General features: G+C 41.6%; 1 protein-coding gene across 7 annotated transcripts in view; it reads right to left on the bottom strand.

Moving 5' to 3' along the window:
* eml1 (EMAP like 1) overlaps window positions 1-16,265 on the bottom strand; it is a 42,937-nt gene that overhangs the window by 5,302 nt on the left and 21,370 nt on the right. The window contains exons 2-16 of one of the 7 annotated variants that reach the window (XM_083997984.1): window positions 14,591-14,773; window positions 14,259-14,312; window positions 11,407-11,545; window positions 10,192-10,248; window positions 9,180-9,305; window positions 8,941-8,969; window positions 6,952-6,978; window positions 3,967-4,096; window positions 2,969-3,118; window positions 1,793-1,862; window positions 1,366-1,476; window positions 1,167-1,262; window positions 940-1,074; window positions 657-756; window positions 31-182 (exon numbers count right to left, since the gene is read on the bottom strand). In XM_083997984.1, the coding sequence (XP_083854110.1) occupies window positions 31-182; window positions 657-756; window positions 940-1,074; window positions 1,167-1,262; window positions 1,366-1,476; window positions 1,793-1,862; window positions 2,969-3,118; window positions 3,967-4,096; window positions 6,952-6,978; window positions 8,941-8,969; window positions 9,180-9,305; window positions 10,192-10,248; window positions 11,407-11,545; window positions 14,259-14,312; window positions 14,591-14,773 (1,559 nt within the window). The remainder of the gene's footprint in view (window positions 1-30; window positions 183-656; window positions 757-939; window positions 1,075-1,166; window positions 1,263-1,365; window positions 1,477-1,792; window positions 1,863-2,968; window positions 3,119-3,966; window positions 4,097-6,951; window positions 6,979-8,940; window positions 8,970-9,179; window positions 9,306-10,191; window positions 10,249-11,406; window positions 11,546-14,258; window positions 14,313-14,590; window positions 14,774-16,265) is intronic. The other 6 variants (XM_083997986.1, XM_083997987.1, XM_083997985.1 and 3 more) reach the window with 6 other exon arrangements.

The following is a 16,265-nucleotide window of genomic DNA, read 5'->3' as shown; positions in this document are numbered from 1 at the left end:
TTTCATAATTTTTATTGAACTTTTTCTCACCTCCACCGTTTGTATCTGTTGGTAGCTGTTGTCCCAACAAATGAGCCTGCGGTCTTTACCCCCAGACACCAACGTGCCGTTCCTCAGCATGCACAAGGCAAAGATGCTGCCCTCGTGAGCTCCCTGGATGACGTGGCTGATACGATTAGTGCCTGCGTGACGGAGATGGGATGAGATGGATGAGAAGGTACGGTCGGACACAAAGGTCGGCTGCTCGACGGGGGCAGATTAAGTGTCGTCTGTCAGGCGATCAGACAGAGTGATCGATAGATAAATCAGAGGCAGAGAGATCATGGCGCTGGAGAGGGTAAAAGAGAGGTGCACTTCTTCCTCTGAGTGTTCGCTCATAAGATCCAGCTCTTGTTCTATCCTTGGTTTGACCTCGTCCTGATCCCTGATCTCCTGACAGCTCCAGCACAAAGAGACATCTTTGAGCTTATCACCACAAACACATTCTTTGGCTTTTTCTTTTTGAGGTTTTGTCTCTTGATTCATTTTAAAAAATGTTCTGGAGACAATTTTTAACCCTGGAAACCCCTTATAAACTCCCTGTTTCTCTGCCTCTGCCTTCACTGCCACTAAAACACACGGGTTGTAACACTGTGTCTCTGAGGAACGTTGTTTACCTTTTCCCCACACCAGGATGTTCCCACTTGAATCTCCCGTTATAGCATCTCCATTTTCTGCAAAGGTCACGCACAACACAAACTTCGGCTTCTCTTGTTTCTGCAAAACCAGAACACACACATCATATTAATGTTTGCTCCAGACTACCATTCGTTTTCTACGTATCCTTATATATATATATATACACACACATGGACATCACATCACAGGATGCCATGATTGAATTTGTGTCTCCGTATGAAACTTTATTGCTTTACGACCGTGACATATAAGGTGACTTACCTCAAACAGGCCCTGCTTCTTGACCAGCATGCCTTTCTCCAGGTTCCAGAAATACAGATGTGACTTGCCGCAGGTGACGACAATGTTGCTGTCTGTCGGGTGGAAGTCTGCAGCAAACACCGACTCATTGGAGCTCTAAACCGAAGCACATAAAACAAAAAATAAGTTTGGTGTGAGAGGAATTGGAAGTGTGTGCATATTTGCACATACAAAAAAATATTCCGTACCTTGACCTCGGCCAGTCTGTCTTCTCTCTGCCAGTCCCAAACAGACAGGACGTGATCGTTGGAGTCGTCTACAACACACAGTGTGTTTCCTCCGTTCTGACAGACAGAAGCAGACAGGTGAAGAGCCAGAAAACAAAGTCACAGGAGTTCAAAAGTCTTTATTAAAGGGTTAGGTTTAGTGTCAGTGGATCGTCCTTACCGACTTGGAGAAAGACAAGCAGACCAGTGCTCGGTCAAAGAAGCCTATACCTAGAACATGGAGGGTGTTGAGGCTGACTGAGTCCCACACTCGAACATGAGGAGCCAGCTGCTGTCAAGGAAGAAACACACACATACGGACACACATGGGCACAACAGCAGGAGAGATGTATCATCAGCATGATGCAATGCAAGGTTTATTATGCAGGAAGTTACTGAGGCGTTAACTGGATTCAGCGAGTGTTTAAGTGAGCGCAGTGCGAAAGTGTTTCAATTTCTCAGTCTATTTATTTAGCAGAATTGCCTGAACCAGCTCAGCGAACGTCACTGCATCAAGAAGATATCTAAATCATAACTCCTTATTATGACAATAAATCAGATGCTGAAAGTTTAAGTGATAAAAAAAATCAGTAGGAGTTCTCACTTACTTTTCCATCTGAAGAGGTGCCCGCCACCTGCCCAGTTGCTATGGTGATTTTGTCGGGGTGGACGGCCAGACTGGTGAAGAGAAGGACGCGAGAAACAGACATGAAAACATTTAAAAGCTCTTTCGACATCAAAAGGACCATTTGAATAAAGATGAGCAACGTGCTGGCAGAACATGAAAGCCAGCGTCTGGTGAGTGAGCTTTCTAAAGCTCTGAATATAATATTCACCGCTGCTACCACACGCTGTCTGTACTAATGTGTAGGGGAAATGAAACAGTTTAAGATGAATTCATCCCATTTTGGGTTGTAGCAGTGTAGCAACACTCGCAGGACGTGTAAACCTGTGAGAGTGAGAATCTGTCTGCAGCCCACCCTTTGTGCTGTAATCCAAAGCGATGATTAATAACTACAAACTTTATTAACCTCAGTGTGTGGTAACAGTTATGACAGAGCCAGCTCAAGGATACTCTCAGACAGAGAGACGTTTGTGCAGAATAACTTGCACAGAAAACATGAATACACCTGTTTTTCTGTTACTTTTAGTTTTTCCTGCAACAATAATCAGATGCTATGGTTACACAAGCGATGATTAAGGCTTAAATATAACAAATACTCAGACTTCAGATAGACAGGGGATGAATTCATCCGTTGCTCAAAGTAGTTTAGTTCTTGACTATCTTCAGCTTGACTGCGTTACAATGAATTCTGGGTAAACTGACACTTTTTGGCTGACCGAGACGCTGCATCCAACCGCTCAGCTCCAATTCCCCGACAGAAAATGTTTGCTGAAAATCTCAAGTAAATCGTCCTTGTAACTATTGAATTCTTCCAAAAAAACAAAGAATGACAAACAGAAAATTTGATTTTGGAAAATAATGGCTGTGGTTTCCTCATAGTTATACCCTGAGAGGAGCAGAACCAAGACTGGTACACAACTACAGACCAGTCAAAAATATCTTTGTGAAACCTTCTTTGTGGAGTACTGCAACTTGTTTTTGTGCTCTCATTAGGCATGAGGAAAAGAAAAGCTGTGAATCTCCTCCACAGGCTGTCAGGACTGTAGAGGTGGGGCGAAAATATCGACTCTAGCGGGGGAAAAGAGATGAAAGGTGCAGCGTTGGACTGCAGCAGCACATTTACATGGAAGCCAGCTCTTCAGTTTTATGGGTCTCTTACCATTTGATGTCGTCTGTGTGTCCGGTGTAGTGTCTCTGCAGCTGCTCATCCACATTGAAGAGGACGACCACCGAGGCAATGAAATACACCGTTTCCCCGGTGGGCAGCAGGTAAAGGTTGGAGCGACAGTCTCGACCACGGTAACCGTAGCTGGATATCAAGAAGGTCAAGTAAAAGTAACATCCAAAGTCACGCTGGTACAATGAATCCATCTGCAGCTATTCAACTATTCAACTCGGTAATTTAATGTTTTTCAAGCAGAATATTAGACTAAATATCAAACTAAATATCTCTCCAAGTGTCTAATCAAGAAAATAACTGGCAATTTAATCATTAATGAAAATAACTGCAGCCCCAAAACTATGGGTGAAAAAGTTACAGATCTATTGTGTTGCCTAGAGCTGAATTAGCAGGTGTAATGTCACATTTATTCTCATAATCCAACTGTCATCGTGGAGGATTCAGCATACACGATACATGCAGCCCTATATTTCTATTTTCTTGGTGTGTGTGTGTGTGTGTGTGTGTGTGTGTGTGTGTGCTTTCCTCCACAGATTTAATCATTTCTTTGTTTCCCTTACAGCCTCTTCCCCGTTGGGTTTCTGCTGAATTTAACAGCACACTACATCCATTCTTTCAGCGACAAATGAAAGGAAGAGAGAAAGCCACACTTGAAACAAAATAAAAATAAAAGAGCACAAGAGGAGCTGCTGACTGTTTATGCAGGTTATTACTGACTGCAGGCGACAGAGCCATGAGCCCGGGCTCTGCCTGTGCCAGCGCTTCACGGTGAAAATATATCTGAGACATCACATCCATAGTTTCCTCTCTCACCTACATCACAGGGACAACCTGGATTTTATTTTTTGCAGAGAGCGACTTTTCGAAAATGTTCCCAATCAAAAATAGGATAGTATTCTAACTTTTTATTAGAGCTAAAAAATAATAAAAGAAGGTGGTATTACACAGGTAATATGACTTTGCTGCAGTAAGGATACACCCAGTCCAGTTTGAGTTTGTTGCTGGGCAGCTCTCCTCTGGCCTCCAAGCAGTAGCCCTCCACCTGGTCTTTGGGCATGAACATGGTGATGGGACGACCCTTCAAATACATTTTCACATAACCCTCCTCTAGAAAAAGAAAGAAAAAGGTGAATTAGATGATATACATGTAGAAAAACATAAATATGGAGGAATAATGTCAGTTTATATGGTATCTAACACTATATCCTAACACAATGTGCCATTATGATGTGAATATAAAGGTGACAATGTTGAATGGATGACAAGATTGGGGGATAATGGAGTGAAATGAGATGTTGTGATTTTTTTTTTTTTTTTTTTACTGCAATGAAGTCTCGATTACAGACAACAAATGACAGAATTTGCAAAGACAAACAAATCAGCTTTTTCACTGACTTTATTAGTCATTTTCAACACATTTTTATGACAACAAAGAGCACAAAATCAACTGCAAACAGTTTGTTAAAAACTCCCACAACTCATAAATATTCAGCTCACAGCAGAGGTTAACCAACATAAAGTGCGGACACAAGCAGAGCAAATGGATTTGTTATGAGTACACAAAACAAGAAAGAAAAAAAAAACAGATTCAAGCTTAGAAAATGGGATAATACGAAACCCTCTTCAATTTAAAACATGCTAATGCTGAAAATAAATCATGCAGAAATAAACAAACAGAATTAACCTTGTTTTCTTCAAAACGGATAAGAAGAAAATAACGACAGTAAAGGACTTATTTACTCAATTGTTTGTCCATTACTTGCTTGTACAATTTTTATTAGGTGATGCTATAAAACCTATGATCTCTCTGAAGAGTCCTTGGTATCAGAGGGCATGTGGACGGCAGTAGACCTGTATACGGTGGGTTCAATGGTACAGATGTTTGCTGACTGAAATAAACTTGCAACAACTAGTAACAAATCTGGAAGTACTGGCTGGGGGATTTGATGGGGCTGCGGTAGCTCGGTGTATCAAGAGCAGAATATGAAGACAAACTCCCTGAGTTCCTGAGCTGAAGGTTAAAGCTTGGGGTCTTTCTGACCGGGGGCACCTTGGTGGCGCCACCCTTTCTGGCCACGCTGGCCTTGACGCTCTCTGAGGTTTGATGGGGGCTGGCAGCAGAACGGGCTGTCACGGCTGAAGCCACAGGGCTGCTGGTCCCCTTCTGTTTGGCAGAGCGGCTGAGGTAAATCTGTACTGTGACTATAACGTAGGTGAGAAGGGAGCAGATGATGGAGAGGGGTGGTGGAGGTTGTCAGGGCCGGTTGGGTGGCAGGGGACAGGAAGGATCAAGAGATATAATATCATAAATTAGACAGATGTAATGGTCGTTCTTTTGTGTCATATTTATTAAAGGACACAAACTATGAACGGGAAACTAGGGGAAGTGACTCCTGTTATAAACCACCAGCATGTCGCTTATTAAAATAAATATTATCAATAATAATGAACATATAGATTAACTGGGATCTTTTCAAAAAGAAGCATTTGGTTTAAAGTACTAGCAAGTAACATCCTGCCTCGCTGCTCTAAATCAGTGGTTCCCAACAGTTGCCCAACATGTTGCCCAGGATCCATGCAAGGAGTCACAAGATAATTAATGGAGGAGAAAAGAATAATAATAATGTGTATTATTTAATTTATTGTTTTGGTTATGATTCATTTTATTTGTCTGTTACTTAAAAGTAAAACAAAGCTGGAAAGAAGTGTGTCATTTGGGGAGTTTATAATCTTCACAAGTATATAGAGAATAAGGTTTCCACTTTCCAGTAATAAAGAGCTGCTCAGGGTTTGACTAAAGATGTTTCAACTTTCCCTTTGAGTAGCACCAAAGAACAAACTCCTAGGAAAATGTTTAACAAATACAGATTATTCTTTAACTTCTTGATTCAGATGAAACAATCTGAGATACTGAGGGAAAAAACATTTTGTGTCAAACTTAACACACCGAGGTCTCGTGTTTCTGCTACGAGGGTGTGTTTCGTTTAAAGGGGTCATCAGCCAGAAATGCTGGGAACCAGTGGTCTAGATGCTTTCAGGGTTAAAATGCTGGGGTTGGTTATTTGAGAGTATATTGTCCTGTAACAAAACTGAGTAAACAATAATATTCTGTGAGGAAATGAACTTGGCTTTAATGTAAAGAGTCTTTTTTCTTTTTTTTGTTCAGCTTTGTGAATACTTTGCTGAGGGGGACTAAGCCTACACACAAACAAACGACACTTCAGGCTGCGTGAAAAAACTACAAGCAGTAAAATCAAACAGACTGCAATAGGAACTACCTCCAAAAAGAGACTGAATGCGTTTGTAATGCAAATGTTCATTTTAAAGGGCAGGAAGATAATAAGAGCTGTGGCAAATCTACTTGCTCTGAACTGCAGCGAGGAATCTCAGAAGAGAGGATTTAAAGAGTTCGCAGAAATTCTCAAAGCGACTGCGAGGAAGCCAGTGTCAGAAATCTTTGTGTTGTTACTATGGTGACAAGGATTAAATGCCTACTAGCGAAAAGTGAGGCTGTGAGCAAACAGACACACACGTCTGGGGAAGCAGAAGCTTCTTCCGCAGTCGAACAACAAGTGTGGAGACACACAAGTGAACGGCAAAGACTGCAATCACACACTTGATGCAGCGTTCAGTGACGTTAGGGGGGGTGTTGGTGTGTTAGTTAATTCAGTCTCAAAACGATTAAAGGGTGGGCAACTTCACACACACACACACACTTTGTCGACCCACTCCTGCCCCTGTCTGGACAGCTCTCTGATCACTGCACTGGAGGAATCTCGGGAAAAAAAGGCAAACAAATTAAAAGAAATTGAACATATGAATATAAATTTCAAAATAAAAGTCCATGTTCTCCTCCTCAGAGCAGAGGTAGGCCAAACATCAAAATCTGCAGTGTTCAGAGAGCTGTGGAGGCCGGAGGTTTTGTGGGCATGAGCGAGGTTTGGGGGGAGGGGCCAGCCTACCTTTGCAGTGGGTCACACGTCGCATCCCTTGTAAAGGTCACAGAGAGAGAGACACAAGCACCAGGTGAGGGTGGCATGGCTTCCTCACTTCCTGGTCTGTCCTAAAATCAGTGCACTTGCACTGTGTTAATGAACCGCAGGATCTGTCCTGAATGCTCTTAATCAATCGATGCTCGTTTCCTGGGTGACGGTGTCCCACCCTCTGCTCCTATGTGGTGAGTAGATTATTACATTTCTCTCTAAATTAAGATTTTTATCATCTTTGTTTATCCCTCAATGAAGATGAAAAAAATAACAGTGACTATTTCTAATGTACCTTTTCAATCTAAAGTCTTACTGGTTCAACTGGTTCAACTTTTTGAATCAACTGAATCACTTTGCATTTAATCTCCTCATGTATTGCAGCTAAACATAATATTGGCAGAAGTAACTGTAATTACCATGTGTATTGGTTAATTGTCACCCAGCGGTAGTTTATGTCCATGATACCGCCCCGATGGCGCTGTTTTGCAGGAGCTTATTGGTCTATAATGAATTCAAATGTCCATTAATTGCTGTACAGCAGATACAATTATCCTCGTAGCCCAGTTTTCCTAGTCAGCATCCTGTGCCAGACGCAGAAGCAGCAGATATTTAAATGTCACAGTCACAAAGACAGGATGATTTATTACCAGAGTTGTATCTATCTCATAACCTGATGGCTACTGTTTGAGAACATACAAAGATCATGTGTGGATCACATTTGCTGGATTTGGACATCAAACTTAAAAAAAGACAAATACTACATACACTGGACCAGCCAGCTGAGTCTAAATAAGATTTGTTGTGTTTGCAGCCTGAACTGAAAGGGAAATCTGGAGCCAGGTGTGCAAACTAAATGAAAACAGCAGTTCAATTTACACAAAAATCAATACCATGCTAGAGATGGAAATTCTGATCAATACTCATCTCATTTCATATTCAGCCCCCCTGTTGTGTTACCATGTGTTTCCTGCTTTTCGCTTAAAGAATAAACTGTGTAGGAGTTGGTTCACTTGTCGGGTGCCTCGTTGTGGAAACAATATAACCTCACAATAAACTGGAAGTCGACTCTCTGTCTTTTTCAGATGCTCTTGTTTCTTTTGTTCCCCTCTTTATTTGTAAATGACCCACAAACGGCTGGACTCTTGTTAAAATCAGATAAAAGATAAGAAACAGTATAAAACCTACGCTGTCGAGGTTGCAGGGTGATGTGTTCAAGTGTCAAGGAAATTCTGATTGATTTGTATGATTGTAGTCATTATTACTGGAGAGATTCAGTCAATTTGCACATCAAAGGAGGCAACGTGAGCTTTTTCAGTTTCACATGGCGATATTGGTCACATGTAAGGCTAATTAGTTGCCATTGGAAATCCTTATGCTGTAAACTACAAAAGCTAATTCAAGGAGTCTCTGTGTTTGAGTAAAGCGCAGGAACAAGAGTTCATTTACAATTTGGATGCTCTTTAGGAGGCCAGTTTGCTCTGATGCTCTGTCTCTATACAGCAGAGCAGAGGTGACAAATTCAAGGTTCATGAGTGCTAACGATGGTGAGAAAATACAGGAATTAACCTTTTATTGAATTAAACTGAGAAAATCTCAATCTGTGCAGCCAGGGGTTTGACTTGAATGATGCAGAAAGAGTGTATTAAAAAGAAAAGACAGACATTTGAATGTGAAGATGCAGTAATGGATGAAGTGGACTGGTTACTAGTTAAGGAATGAATCATGGAGAGGATGAATGTTTGACGCTGATATGTAACAGTTCACGTCACCGACACAAAGTGTAATTGAGATCATGGTTTTCCCTTCATTGTTTTGGGAGTATACAAAAGCTCAATAAATTACAGTTCTCCTTGACACAGAGAACCACTGAGCCTCTGGTGTGACGGCTCAGTGGGTTGTATCAATGGCATGAAAACTACCATATCTGTCAGGCTACAGAGCCGTGAAACAGCCCGTGGATCTTACCTGCGTTGAACACTGGGTCCCTCTGTTTGCTGCAAAGTAAATGAGTAAACACAGAGCTGTCAATCAGCAAACGACATCTGCTGTACGTCAATGATTTGAAACAGTACAGTGGTGTGTTATCTAGGAAAATCGAATATAAAACACACTTTGGCTACTATCTTGTTTGGACAGTGTCAGTGACACATACAGTACAGCGTGTGTGGGGGGAACTGATATATCATGATGTCTGTCTGTGTTACCTGTCACTTCTTTTCCCGCTTGAATTGCTGCCGGTGGATCCGGCGCGAGTTCGGTTGCTCTTGTCGCCCGAATCTTTCCGCGTGAGAGTTCCCACGTGTTCGTTGGAGTTGGCTCTCCTCACAGTGCTGCGGTGAGAGAAGGGGGCAGGGTAAGAAACAGGTCATAAAAGCACCTGACGCGGCTTTTCTAAAAATATCCTCTGGTAAAAGTTTTTATCTAAGAAACGGCTTCTGAAAGCACATATTTATTTGATGATTCAGCTCAGACCTTACTTAATATAACATAGCATTTTAGAGGGAAGTCTTTAAATTGTGCGGCTCTGCACGGCACTATTGAAGAAATGAGGAAATGTGAATATTCATTGTTTCCTCACACTTTTACTCTGTTTACTCCACTGGCGATTATAGCTACAGTGTCAGTGCAGACCTGTGCAGATCTGCATATTGGTGGTGCCGACAGCCTGCCTATTCACAACAATGAAAAGGCCCCATCAGCAATCCAATGGCCAGTAGGCACTGTCACCTAATCCACCCTATGGGAGAAAAGTCTATTCAGATCCTAAAACTGGCTGGTGGCTGTTATCCCTGATGGAGAGCCTGCATGTGTTTGTTCAGTAAAGAGCAGAACAGAGTCAAAAAAAGAGTGAGAGAGACTGTTGTTTGCTGTGTTATCCCCTGAGGAATCATAGTAATTGGGCCACAGGGCATTGGGGAAAGCTGCTGTGTGTGTGCCAACACTGATGGGATTGTGACCAATCTGCAGTTTGGATTAATCCCAGTTACAGACAATAAAAAACACAAACACTGCAGCGAAGATTGATGATTTAAACAACATAAAGTGAATGTTACTGATGAGATAAATGATAGAAACATGAAAAATGTCACAATTTTCATGTTGTTTTCTGGCTGATTTGCAGTCATGACTGATGATGATGATGATGATGGTTTAAGTGCCGTGACTGTGATGCAGCGATGATGTTACATCGTACTGTGACTCGGTGAAACCTCTCACCTCAGGGGCAGATAGAGAATTCTGGTAGAGCGAGACAGAGAGGACAAACTGGACAGACTGGAGGGAGTGGGACATCACACAGTAGATGGACAGGACATAAACAGGATATAACATCATAGGGGAAAGGACAGGAAGTTATCAGAGAGGGACAATACAAGAGAACGGACATGCAGACAGGAAAGATGGGAGAGACAGACGACACAGCCCGTAAAGATAAACAGGGGAGACAGGCCATGATGCTGTAACTCAGTCATCCACAATCTCAAGTTGATTTATGAACATTGGCATATGTCTGATAATGTGGTTTTCACAGACAGACGTCAATAAGATGTCCTTCACATTTTGTCAGAAGTCAAAACTCAGACCCAAGCATTTAGGACGCTGAGGTCATGTCCTCTGTGTGCCTCTGTGTGGGTATTATAACTTTATAACCGAACATAAAGTCAAAAATCTTTTCAGAAAACCTTAGTAGAAAGAGTCAGCTACTGTAAGCTTGAATCCATTCAGAGAAATACAATCCAACTGCAGGAACAACAAGGAAATACAGCAGACCTAATCACACTTCCTGCTTTCATACTGTCCCACCTGCTGTTTGTTTCTATCCACCAGCCTCATACTGGTTATACTCCAATCTGCAGGAGCTATGTCTTTACTGTCCTCTCCACTAAGTCTCAAGGTGAAAGACTGATCATTAAAAAAGAATCATCTCTCAATGTCTTACAATATCCCCAAAGGAGAAATAAAAGTACACACATGGAAAGACAAGGAAACAGCACCTCAGGAGAGTTAACATCTGTTTGGACTAGAGCTGGTCCCCGCTGTCTGCTCGGCTTCATCTGATTATGGTAATGTCATCCAGACATGGGAAAAAGGCTATTGTTCCCCTGACAGACAAGATTGATAACCTGTGCTCCCCATTCATGTATAAACACACACACACACAGCACAGAAACACACACACATGGCAGAGAAGCAGAGACAATACTGTTTCTCTGTTGTTTATCAGCCTTGTTCAATGTCAGTGGCTTCGGCTGATAAAAAGCCAGAAATGTGACAGTTTATGGCTGAGGTCTGACAAAACAAATGTCTCGAGACAAATTAAATGTCTGTGATGAAAACAACCTGGCTTCTTCAGGAATTGGCAGGGAGCACAACAACTTCCACTCGCGCCTCGATTTATTTCAGCTGCAGTGTTTGCAGTTTGCGTTTCCTCACCTCTTGCTGGCTGGTGTGTTGGTGTCCTTCCTGGATCCAGATCCGGACGGGGAGGGCAGAGTGCCGCTGCCTTTCTTTGGTAGGATGGTCCCGTTGTTTACTGTGGGCCGTAACGGCAGGGTGGCAATCATTGGCCTGGCTGGAAGAAAAAGAACAACGGCAGGACGTGTTGAGAAAAACAAACAAACAACCAAACCAACAAAAACCGCTTGGTACTGGGCTGTGATCAACATCAGCTGCCATGGTGACATTAAAGTAACATCAGAGAAGAAGACGATGCAGCATGCTGGTCAGGGAGGTTGCATTCCTTGGTGTATAGTATTATTGTGATTTAACTAAGATGAAGTATTCATCTATAAAATATATTTTATATTAACACACTGTGGTGTCCAAGGAGGGTATGTGTGGTGCAAAGTCTCCCAGCATGCATTGGTTCATCTCTTAATTCAGTTAAAGAAGAAAGAAGAATATACTCTATAGTTAGACTGGGAGTGTTGTGGTGTTACTCTGTTTAGTTAGTTCTTTAGTTCATTATAATGTAATGAGAATCACAAAAAAAACATATGAAACATTATATTTCAATGAAAATAAATATTCTTAATAAAAATAATCTGATTTCAAAAGTGGAGGTTTTGTTCTAAAGTCAAAGGTTTCTCCCCCTCAGCCAGAGTTAATCACAGTGTCCAGTCCACTGTGGGTGTTAGTATTAGAGCTGCAACAATTAATCGATTAAACAATAATCGAACAATAATCTATTATACTACTATTTTATTATACTATATATACACTACTATTTTGATAATAGAATAATTAGTTTGAGTAGTTTTTTAAGAAAAAAAAGTCAAAATTCTTTGATTTCAGCTTCTTGAATGTGAATATTTCTGGTTTATTGTTCCTTTATGACAATAAACTGAACATCTCTTTGGTTTGTGGACAAAACAAGACATTTGAGGACGTCATCTTGTGGTTTGGGAAATGAAATAATATGAAATAATGAAAATAATCGTTAGTTGTAGCCCTAGTTATTATAAAGATACTGTTGATAATATACTAAAATTGAGCCTTCACTGTTATTTTATCTGTAGGTGAGGTATTTTGTGTATTCATTATACAATGCATATATCCAATGCTCACCCTGCAGTGCTACCATGCTCTTCAGTGAGGGGGTTCAAAGAGATACACACATATACATAACAGACACGTTAACACACATACACTGTCTGTCGAGTCTGTGATCCAAATATGAATGAGCTTAATTTAATTTAGTCATTTCAATTGAGAATATTGTTCTGGTTCAATCATTTTTCTATGTACATGCTTCATGTTCACATTGTAGGAGGGGGTCCAATAACACAAAAGGTGCATGCACACATACAGACGTCAAATGTGCACACGCGCAGACAGACAGACACGCACACACCCAGACACACACACACATACATACACCACAGGCCAGTTAGGCAAGCCCAGAATAACAAATCCAAGCTGCAGCTTCATCTGCAGTGATAAATATTTAATAGACATGGTTTCATCCAGCAGAGACACACATCCACTCACACACACACACACACATGCAGGCACACTCAGGCCTACACACACATTTTGCTCTGTTATCTTTCATGTAGCAATTACGCAGCAGGGGCAAACTGAAGTTGTAATTTTGTTAGCATGGTAAAGAAGATGAATGTGTGCGTTCCTGTGTGTCCATGACTCTCTTTACACAGACTGTGGGCCTGCGTTAAGCTTTCCACAGCAGATCACTGTGCCTCAGCAGAGTCGAGCAGGCTGCTGGCTCCCTGCAGCTCAAAGTGGAGAACAATAAGGGAAAGCAGCTCTGAGTCTGAGTCATCATCGTCCAGCTCCCAAATCAAACTGAAACTCCATCCACAGAGTCACTGAGACTGAACCTGGCAGCAGCTCACAATCTGTATTTGTTTCTGTTTCATGGCACAAACGCATATTTGTGCATAAAACACTGGACAAAGTGCAAATGATCTCACATGCAGACTTCATCAGCTGTAAAGTTGCTATTAAACAGACACATCATAAAATACTCCTCCGCTGCAAATCGGCAAATTACAAAATAAGAAAGAAAAAAAAGGGAAAACCAATCAAAACCATAACTCAAACTGTGGCGCTCCACTTCTCTTATTCTGTGATCATGTGCTGCTTTTTAACTTAGTTTAGGTCCCTTTTCTCCATTTCCAACAGTGACTTCACCTTAAACCTGTGGGTTTAACTCTGACTTAACGAAACATTTAGACATTTTGGGGAAATGACTAGCTCCCTCTGACTAACTCCCTCTCTTAGTTAGAGTTAGATAAGAGCAACAAATCCACTCTCATTTCTGTCTGCCTTTGAGCCCAAGGCTGCAGTTTGTGGTGGATTGTGTTGCATTTATGTGTTACTGATACAGTATAATATCCATGTGACAACACATCGTTGCATTTTCTGCAGTTTCTCTATTAGGAATGAAACAAAATACATCAAGAACAGCTCCTTTTTCATTAGGGGGAATTGTCCTTTATCAAAAATGTTGCATACACAAACTAAACATGCGTCTAGCAACTTATTCCCACAATTCATAATTTAATACAATCAAAGAGTTATTTGACTCGAAAACACTAAAAAGAGGTACGTGGGGTGTTTTCCTTGGTTAACTATATTATTTCTATCTCAGATCACAGTGCGTTGACCTCAGGCAGTGCAGTTCGGACAGTAACACTCTGTTTCCTGGTGAAAAACTACACCACTTACAACACAACACTAGCAGGCAGTGACTGAGATGTGTTTGCTCGTACACACGACAGCAGGCCTGGTTAGTGCAGACGGACTATACATAGTCGGCCTACCTGGCTTCCCAACATTGCTGTCTGCTGAGGGAGACTTTCTCATCAAAGCAGGGTCTATACATGTAACACACAATACATTTAATACCACAACACAGTCCAGGAGAAGAAAGTACAGGAGATCGACAACTAGTCAGCCAAAGGAACAAAACAAGATCTGAAGGAGACATCATCTAGAAAGAGAGAGAGAGACAGAGAGAGGGGGCAGTGGGAAAGGACAGAGAGGATGCTCTACCAAATATGGGTGTGTTAGTGTGTCTCATCTGTTTGTCATACAACAGATGACCTGGCTCATAAACTCATCACAAAACCTCCTGTTCTGTATTGTATGTTACCTTTGGTGGGTCCTCTGCGTGAGCCCATGGCCTGCTGCTCCTCAGACAGGTTGAGCCTGCGGACCACGTCGGCCAGAGCCGACTTCAGCAGCTGGATCTCGTCCTCCTGCATCTGGACCCTCTGCTCCAGGGAGGCGATGCGGTCAGTCACCTCCATACTGCTGGCCGCTGACGCACTGTCATCTGAGGAGACGCAGAGAGCCGATGTCAGAGGCGTGGAAAAATGTCACACAGTTTCTATATTAAAGATACAGTGGCTTCAAGAGTCAGTTAGTTCTCCCCAATGTGCCAGAGAGGATGATGGGATTTATTTGCAGCAGCATGAGATGCTAATAGGACAGTGGCCAATTTCCTATATAGGCTACACCTGGATGAGACTAATGAGGTTCAGTTTACACCACCACAAACAGTCTCCAAAATGAGCATAAAGTTGAATCAATGCCTCTCAATTATAAGCTTTATAGTGCCTTATTTCTTTTTATTTTTTATTTTTTTTACAAGACTTAAAAAGACCAATATCACATTAAAATGTTAACCCAGAGAACAGTTAGTGTATCTTTAGCATAAGACAGGAAGTTAGGAGAAGTCAGTTACAGTATTTTACAGACATATTTCACTGTTGCATGAAAATCTACAGATAAAAAATGTAGAAGGGACAAAGAAACCAAATTGTAAAAAAAAAAAAAAAAAAAAAAAAATCCCAAAAGAATTGTCTCTGATTTTTTAATAACTAAGAGTGTATGATCAAAATTCAAATGTCTTTTCTCAGAGCATGTTTTTTTCAAGGTTGTTTTCTTCTTCCAATTATGGGAACCAGAAGAATCAGAGTCTGACAGAGGTTTCACTGAGGGAAAATGAGAAAGACAGAGAAAGGCCAAGACTGGAATACACGCAGCAAAACACAAGCTCACTTTAATCCTTTCATACATTCAGACTCTTTGTCTGAACGTCTTTGTCTTTGAAGCCTTCGCCCTGTGCAACTCAAAGAGCAGGCTGCTTCTTTAGTGAACCTTTCATTCATGAGCCTGTTTTTAATGTCTGTCTGTCTGTCTGTTCTTTGAGTTTAAACTAACTTAACACATTATTATCACCCCTCCACCTGACACCCTGATGGAGGCCAAGCACCGGCCACCGGGGTCCACTTCATTAATGATAACACACATTTACACACACACAGACACACACAGACACACACACACACACACACACACACACACACACACACACACACACACACACACACACACACACACACACACACACACACACACACACACACACACACACACACACACACACACACACACACACACACACACACACACACACACACACACACACACACACAGGGTCTCCTCCATTAAGACTTTGATGTCACAGAGGTTTGATGAAATATTAATGTAAATCACTGCTGTGTTTTCCCCGCAGACTTGTAATAACAGTCTGATGCATTATGCATTAGAGAGCAGGCATCTGGTGATTAGGCAGATCTGCACTGTGCGTTCCCCCTGTGAATCTGCGTTAGACCCTCACTGCCTGCTAACATTATTGAAATCTGGGGAAGCTCTTGACTTCAGTAAATAACACTCTCAAACAATCAAGTGTAATAATGTCTCGAATGCTCCGAGAAGTGCATCTGAAGACAAAGTGGTGTGATGAGCATTTGATTCTCTTA

This window comes from Trachurus trachurus (assembly GCF_905171665.1).
Source record: "Trachurus trachurus genome assembly, chromosome: 22".
Lineage (NCBI taxonomy): Eukaryota > Metazoa > Chordata > Actinopteri > Carangiformes > Carangidae > Trachurus > Trachurus trachurus.
Note: the sequence above shows the minus strand (reverse complement) of the source record. Positions and strands in the feature narration are given on the sequence as shown.